Source organism: Lathyrus oleraceus, chromosome 7, assembly GCF_024323335.1.
Source record: "Lathyrus oleraceus cultivar Zhongwan6 chromosome 7, CAAS_Psat_ZW6_1.0, whole genome shotgun sequence".
NCBI classification, from domain to species: Eukaryota; Viridiplantae; Streptophyta; class Magnoliopsida; order Fabales; family Fabaceae; genus Lathyrus; species Lathyrus oleraceus.
Window position 1 is genome coordinate 209,322,691 of NC_066585.1, and position 8,809 is coordinate 209,331,499.

At 37.8% G+C, this 8,809-nt stretch overlaps 1 protein-coding gene across 1 annotated transcript; it reads right to left on the reverse strand.

The window, feature by feature from the left end:
* Positions 1-2,586: 2,586 nt before the first annotated feature.
* LOC127101468 (SH3 domain-containing protein 3) lies at positions 2,587-4,230 on the reverse strand. Its single transcript, XM_051038897.1, has 6 exons — positions 4,110-4,230; positions 3,928-4,005; positions 3,584-3,706; positions 3,411-3,480; positions 3,113-3,258; positions 2,587-2,724 (listed from the first exon to the last, which is right to left on the reverse strand). The coding sequence occupies exons 2-6, from the start codon at positions 3,985-3,987 to the stop codon at positions 2,602-2,604; spliced, it is 522 nt and encodes a 173-aa protein (XP_050894854.1). The 5' UTR covers positions 3,988-4,005; positions 4,110-4,230; the 3' UTR covers positions 2,587-2,601.
* Positions 4,231-8,809: the final 4,579 nt, after the last annotated feature.

Sequence of the window (8,809 nt, forward strand, 5' to 3'; positions counted from 1 at the left end):
TCAGATGAGTAGGAGCAGGTGTCCTCTTGTGGCTTGCATTCTCCATGCCAAACTTCTTAACTATATTCTTGGCATATTTATGAGATAGAAAGATAGAATCTTCCATCTGCTTGACTTGCAGGCCCAGAAAATAAGTTAGCTTTCCAACAAGACTCATCTTAAATTCAGACTACATTTGTTCAACAAAATGTTGAACCATCTTACTTGACATCCCACCAAACACAATATCATCCACATAGATCTGAGCAATCATGAGCTTTCCTCCTTCATTTTTGACAAATAAAGTCTTATCAATGTCTCCCTTTCTGTATCCATTGTCAATGAGAAACACTGTAAGTCTCTCATACCAAGCTCTAGGAGCTTGTTTCAACCCATAAAGAGCTTTCCTCAACTTATACACATGATTTGGAAGATTTGGATATGTGAATCCCTTTGGTTGTTCAATATATACTTCCTCATTCAAGTAGCCATTTAAGAAGGCACTTTTCACATCCATTTGGAACAGTTTAAACTTCAGAATACATGCCACTCCTAGCAATAATCTAATGGACTCCAAGCGAGCTACAGGTGCAAATGTTTCATCAAAGTCAACTCCTTCAACTTGAGTGTATCCTTGAGCTACTAACCTTGCTTTATTCCTAGTAACCACACCTTTTTCATCATATTTATTCTTGTATACCCACTTTGTTCCAATAACATTTATTCCTTCAGGTCTTGGAACCAAATCCCATACTTCATTTCTCTTGAATTGGCCTAACTCTTCCTGCATGGCATTGATCTAGAATTCATCAGTTAAAGCTTCTTTAACATTCTTAGGCTCAATCTTTGACACAAAACAGGCATGTGAGATCACTTTCCTTGATCTAGTGGTGACTCCTGTTGAGTGTAGTTTTGAGTGTCGGGTTTTTGTTATCGTCTCCACAGGGATTGTGAGATATCGCCCCCGTTCGACAGTTGTTTTAATTCTTAACTCGTAGTAACAAGGGGGGTTTTGGTTTTAGTCACGGTAGCTTGCATAAAAGTGTAAGAAAATGCGGTAAAAGTTTTGGTTTTTCTATTTGAGAAAGATTGTCAAAACCGTGCCCTTTGCACTTCCGAAGCATGGATTTGAATCTTTCCCACGCCTCATTCAATGATTCGTTGGTCCCTTGTGAAAACACGGAGATTGCCGTTTTGGATTCCATGAAACGGTTGTGGGAGAAAAATCTTTCAATGAACTTCTCTTCAACCACGTTCCAATCCGTCATGACTGCAGGTGTTTGATCCAAGTACCAATCTTTTGCTTTGCCGACACTACAACAAACAAGACCTTAGACAGCGCTTTTTTTAGCCTTAGACAGCGCTTTAAAGCGCTGTCTAAACCTCCGCTGCTAAAGGTTTAGACAGCGTTTTTTTAAATCTTAAAAGCGATGTCTAAGCCCCCCCCTTAGACAGCGCTTTGGCCAAAAGCGCTTTATAAGACCCTCTTATTTTAAATTTTTTAGGTATACCTTAGACAGCGCTTTTGAAAAGCACTGTCTAAGCCCCACCCACTTAGACAGCGCTTTGGCCAAAAGCGCTTTCTAAGACCCTCCTATTTTAATTTTTTTAGGTATACCTTAGACAGCGCTTTTCAAAAAGCGCTGTCTAAGCCCCCCCCCCCCTAGACAGCGCTTTTGCCTAAAGCGCTTTCTAATCCCCCCCTTAGACAGCGCTTTTTACAAAAGCGCTGTCTAAGGTATACGAAAATTTTTGAAGCTTTTGTTTTAAACCACATTTTTTTCAGGTTTATAAACCAGAATTTCTACCTGTTTTCAACCAGATTTTGACAGACAATTATCACATTTTATATATGCCATTTTGGCCTTTTTTCTACCAATTTTTGGCTAACAAATATATATATATACCAATTCAAACCAATTTTGCCTTAAATGTATCAAAATATATACAAATTTATGTACACATTTACAAGTCATAACATATACTACAAATGTACACATTAATTACACAAATTTATGAACAAACATTGAGCTTTATCATGAATTGACACCACTCCTCTTTGATTTCGTCCACTTGGTCCTTTGTATAAAATGCACACTTGAATTCATCAAAGTACTACATAATAATATAACATATTTTGAATTAATTCCAACTATTTAATTATATGAGATATGTGTAAATATAAAAATAACTCATAAGTTAGAAATACATACATCGGTGGGAATCTTTAATTGGCCCAAAGCAAGAGTATCTCGCATAAACCTCAACATGAAATACCCGCAATCTATTTGATTACGTTGTTGAGGACACTACATATGAAAAAAAAATATGGATTATAAATCCTAAGTTTTATCAAGTGTCATCACTAATATAATAAAAAATGTGGTAATTAAAAATATACCGCCACTTTAATCCATGTAATGGAGTTGGCGCCCCTCCTTGAGGTTTGGATATCTCGTTGGGCCCTATCTCCTTTTAGAAAAAGATATTTGTTTCAGTTTTTCTAGTTTTAAAATGCAACAAAGTTAATATGAATTCAAACTTTCACTGTTTGTTCCATACATGAGTTACGGAATCAAATTGTATCAAGTTACGGCTTGACTTAAGATAGAGATTGCAAATTCATTCCAAACAATGACTTACTTGTGTCTCTGCTTCTTGTCTCATCCGACTATACCGCTGAGCAAGATGACGAGCATCCTCCAAAGGTGGGCCGATGATCATTTGTCTCAAAGGATCCAAAACCTGGAAACTGAAACCATTTGATTCATGCTTCTCTCCTCTAATTTTACAATAATGTGAGTAGTAGATTACCTCCCTCAAGGATTTCAAATATAAAAAAGGCCTCTTATGGTATCAAACAAATCAATATCCACGATATATATTTGAACATGTGCAGAAGAGTGTCGAGAAAGGTATGTAATTATGTATGTTCGATAAGAATTAAAAACAGGGGACCATATAGGTTTTCAAAGTAAGAGGTCACTACGATATTTCAAAAGCTTAACAGATGTTGGTATAATTTAACCTGACATAAAAATCTTTTTTGCAAAAGCAATTTGACAATTCTAAAAGATCACATGTTGAACTTCCATTAAAACTTATACACCAAGACAACATATTAAAAGTTGACCTGGGAAGATAAAAGCCGGTTCAATTCTTCGTGCTCCTTTTCTACATGCTTGCGAGCATCGCCATAAACTGATGCTGCTTTAGCCAATATGTTGTCACTGTTGTTCTCTGCTCCGTATCTACAGCACTCCTCAGAAAGTTTTGTTCCTGTCTACCAAAACTATTGTTAATGAGGATTTACTCACAAACCACTAGTGAATAAACAAAACTGTACAGTGATTCTAATTCCAACACATGCCATCACGACTCATCAGAGTAAACTGAATTTGCAGGAAAAACAAACAAAATCTAACTTTCACCTGTTTCAATATGCTTATAAGCTATAGCCGTAAATGTTTCTGCTGCTTTAACAATTTCTTTTTGGAAATCCTGGATCAGATGATAGTTTTGAGCATGTCAATATGCTTATAAGTTACTAGTATAACCTATAGCAAGCTAATGAATAATCTAGAAAAGAACAGAAAACGTATACCCTGCCGGCACGGGTAGCTCTGTACAACTTCTCCATATGTTGATGTCTCTGCAATTCAACCTCATCAATGACCACAACATCTGAGCTCTCGTAACCGCTACCGCTGAACTGTTTAATTACAGCCTGGTAAAACAAGTAAATAAACTTAGATCACAAACTGAATCTAAACATCAAGCTCTACAGCAACAAAGAAACAATAATTCAGTTCAAGAAAACAAAACACCGCATCTTGATGGACCTAAATCCAACTCATACAGCACCAATTTCAAATGCGTGTCAGAAAAATGAATCGCAATGAAAAAAAATTCATTGTCAATTTCAGCAAGGCAAACGTAAACCCGAACCTGTTGCTGTTTGGCAACTTGGTCTCTTAGCTTGCTAGCTTGTTTCCTGAAAGCGTCCATGGCATGCGATTTTGTATTCTGACGTTAATGGTGCAGATAGAAATAGAAATCAGATCCAATGTTATATGAGAAACTCAATCAAAGAATTAGAAATTGATTTCACGCGCTCGCTAGCTACTTACACTAAGCTTCCAAGTCTCAACAGAGTGAAGGATTCAGTTTCTTCTTTTGAAAAAGGAGACAGCGAATGAGTGAAAAAATTACAAAAATATAAATAAAATATAAATTGTTCTTTTATTCTTTATTCATTTTCTGTTTTTTCATTAATAGATTTTTTTAAGCAATATAAAATTTCCAATCAAACAAACATTAGCACAACAGCATTCACAACAAAACACTAATTACAAAACTCATAAGCTAAATTGAGATTGGTGAATCAGCTAAAAAGGAACAAGAAAACAATCACCTTTGAGTTTATAAGAAAGCTCTTCCGAAACAAGAGCACCAAAACCTGTATAAGTAGTAGTAGAAACAGAGTATATCTTCTTCTTAGCCTCTTCCTCACTACTACAAAAAAATCCAAACAATAAAAATTAGAAACCAAATTTAAAAAAAGTGCTAACAAAGTATGAGAAAAAGTGAAACCAACGAAACCTTCCGAGAACTTGAGCTAGGGTCTTTGTACCTCTTACCTGCACCTATAAGCCCACTTATTCCAAACCATGTCCCATATGTAAAGCATACTCCCCATGATCCATACCTATAATTTTGTTCATTAACTAAAATCATTTCGAAACCGTTTTTGTCGAGTAATTAAGTTCTTGGACTAGTAAAGCAAACCAAACCAAACCATGAGCCATCGGCTAGCTGTATGCTTTCAATGAAGTCTGCAGCCTTGGCAATGCAGGTCTCTATTTCCACCTTCCTGTGCCGCGGATATCGTTGAGCGAATAAGGTGAGACTTTGAATCGCTGCTGATGTGCATTCTACATACCTATAACAGACTCATTTTTTACAAATTCAAACGACATAGAAAACATTACAAGAAAATGTGTCAATGTGAGGTACATACTGATAATCAATGGCGATATCTTCAAATGTTTCAGTTGGATTTAGTTTCTGTGACAGAAACGAATAAAGTGTCAAATCATTTAAGAATTGAATCTAAAGTAACTAGAGAAAGTAATCAACTGTACCTCCAGCCATGCATATGATCTTGTGAGCTCATAGGATGCAAATCCACCATTTCTATTCTGGAATATATTTAATGTGGAGGACCAAAATGATTAAGCCATGTGGTTGAACTGTTGAAGTTCTAATTAAATTTTAACAAAACCATTCTTTTTATTCCTGAAAGTATTTAAATTGTTTAGAGTTTTTAATTACTCCATCCTAATCCAAACATATACCTGCAGGGATAAAATAAAATTGACCGCATCGCAGAACTGTTCGGTTTCCATTGCATTCCCAACAGTCTCAAATGACAGGTTTGACAACAAAATGGCTGCCTGAAAATACCATAGAGAAAAGATAGGTTTGTGTGACCTTCAAGCCTTCTGCAGTACAATCTGATACAGACCAACCATTGTCTTGAGTTGAGAAAGGCCAACCACCTTTCGAAATATGGCGATACCAGCTATTACTATCGCCGGACCTGTTCATTGTCACCTTCAAAAACAAAATACCATCTGCAACAGGTTCATTCCCTCACACTATGGACCATAAGCTATGGGAAAGCAGCCCATCAAAACAATATCATTCCATCATCAAAGTTGCAACAAGCAAGGTCAATGCACCATGAGACGAGTCAAAGAACAAAGCTACAACAAACAATTCCATCTTTCAACACAAAAACATGAGCCAACCTGCATCAGTTCACAGCAAAATCAATGCAACAATATCAATCCCCAACGTTCCACATTAGCAATGTTCAAAGCACAATTCACAAAAACACAAAAAACCATAAATTCACCTATTTACTTTTTCACCGCAGTAAATCCACATCAGTCAAAAACAAGACAAGAAAAACATTCAAAGTACAACGACAATTGCTTTTCAGAAGCCAACACACATTGGAGAAAACATTGTTTGGCAACAACAATTTCATTACCCTCTTTTATCCCCTTTGCTTTGCCTTATCAGAAATCAAACCAAACCCTAATATTTTCACTATAAAAAGAAGCACACTCAGAGCAAGAAGGAGGTGGAGCAACCCTAAACAGTTAAGGCAAGCCACCATTACCCTTAAACCCCAAAAATAATTCAAGTTATCAGCATCAGAAATTCTAACCCAAACCTCTCTCAAATCTCTCAACACTCACTCACTTTCTCTCAGAAACCGAAGAAGAAGAAGAAACAAAATACATAAAGAAAAGATACAAAGTGAATTGACCTAACCTTTGTTATCGTCGTGGTGCTCCGGTCTTCTTATCCGGCGAAGCAATACCTCAAACCCCTCCATTTCCTCAGACAAAGTTACCACGAGGTAGAGTTTTGCATGGGGATTCAAACCCCCCTTGTTTGAGACTCTGATTTGCACCCATCATCATTTAATTTTTGTTTTCCAATCTAGTGTTCTTGAGTTCCTCTCTTCGATTCAGCCCGGTGCTTATGAATTATGTTGTTTGGTTTGGGTATTCGTTTTTAGCAAGGTGAGACGAAGAGTTTGGTGTAAGGTTTAGGTTGTCTTTGAGCTCTACCGCTGGCGGCGATGAGCTCCGGCGCGGCGGAGCGGGAGAGGGCTACTTTAGAGCGTGTTTTAAAAAATTTGAGGGAGGGAAGAGATTTCAGACCATCCACTCTTTAGTTTTTTTAATTGAAAGACTTTAAACAGCGCTTTCTCAAAAGCGCTGACTAAGGTCTATATTTAAAAGCGCTTTCTAAAAGCGCTGTCTAAGGGGGGGTCTTAGACAGCGCTTTCTAAAAGCGCTGTCTAAGACCCCCCCTTAGACAGCGCTTTCATTATTTTTTTAGAACATTTTCCGTGTTTTATTTTTATTTTAACCTTAGACAACGCTTTCTTTTAAAAGCGCTGTCTAAGATGCGCTGTTAAAAAACCTTTTTGGCATAGTGCGAGCAAATCATGAGGAAATAATCTTTTGAACAATGGTAGCTCTTGAGCTTGATCAACTCTAGCCGCCAATGCTATCTCATAAAATTTGGTGAGAAAAGCAAAGGGATCTTCATGGTTCATTCCGGTGAATGGACTTCCATATAGCAAGTTAAGAGTTCCTGTTTTCATCTCGGCTTGCCTTCCCGTGTGGTTGGCAAACTGGGCAGTATTCCTTGGACTGTTGACACAAGGTGTGGACATGAGCGGTGGTTGTGGTTGTTGATCCATGATAGGTGTGAAAGATGGTGGATGTATTGTAGAAGAACTTTCTCCTTGTTCTTGTCGTTGTCTAGCTTGTTGCCTTCTTCATCTCGTTCTGCTATTCAGTCTCCTTGCGGTTCTTTCGATCTCAGGATCAAAAAGAAGTTCGTCCTCAGGAACCTGCCCTCGCATAAACAAAGGCTGCACACTAAACCAAACAAATTACAAGCACAAGTCAAAAATTAAGCAACTATTGCGATGCTCGCAATATCAATTCACAATCCCCGGCAACGGCGCCATTTTGTTGAGTGTAGTTTTGAGTGTCGGGTTTTTGTTATCGTCTCCACAGGGATTGTGAGATATCGCCGCCATTCGACAATTGTTTTAATTCTTAACTCGTAGTAACAAGGGGGGTTTTGGTTTTAGTCACAGTAGCTTGCATAAAAGTGTAAGAAAATGCGGTAAAAGTTTTGGTTTTTCTATTTGAGAAAGATTGTCAAAGTTAGGGTTCGACGATCACTTTGCATGTATATATCCGATCAACAAACTCATAAACTCCTTTAGATGATAAATTATTTCACAAAGTCCTCCCAATGTGTTTATCTCTAACACACATTGTGGGTTTTCCCATTTTGATCCATTGTTTATCTCTAACACAATTTATCAAAATGACAACTTTTTGGTTCAACTTTATCGTGAACAAAATCATTCATTACTATCTCTAGCTAACAAACAAGATTGGATAAAAACCTAGGTAAAGAGTTGGTAAACATCTCTCGATCATAAACCAACACAAAGAGTTATCAATAAAACAAAGTTTTCACCATATATTCATCATTAAAGAGTTTACAAATGAAGATCATCCCATTTACACACAAAGGTAATGATCCTCTACATCTAACCTTGACAAAATGAAGGACTTAGCTACTCATTTTCATGGTAGCTTGGTCAATAAGTTTCGGAAGAAGGTTGATCAACATCTGAGTCGAAGAATCGAGATTGGATGGGAATCCACCTTCTTTTTGTAGAATATTGTTAAGAGATGAAGAAAATATGGAAAATGGGTTTCTAGGTTACAAAAAATCTCTAGAACACTGCTGGAAAATATCTAAGTCTAAAAGTAAAAAGTTCTCTCTCCAAAAAGTAGCCCCTGCTACTTATAGTACTGCTGTTTGAGCTGTCATGCTCGCTAGGCGAGCAGAATGGTTCGCCTAGCGAGCCCCAAAATAGGCCACCAGAAGTGCCTGCGCCCAGAAAATATCTAAGTCCAGATTTCACATGTTCGCTAGGCGAAGAAACCTTCGCTAGGCGAAGCCCACGCTTCCACCTTCGCTCCAGCGAGTTTAGATGGTTTTGCTACTGGAATTGCTCGCTGGGAGCTCACTAGTGGCTCGCCTAGCGAGTAAGTGCTAGTTGTGGAATTGTCCAAATCTGGGAGTGTTCGTTACCTCCTTCGCTGGGTGCTCGCCTAGCGAGTTTGCTGACTTTGCTACTGTAAAATTCTGGGGATGTTCGCTGGAAGCTCGTTGGGTGCTCGCCTAGCGAGCATGCTGATGAATGCTTCCTTTC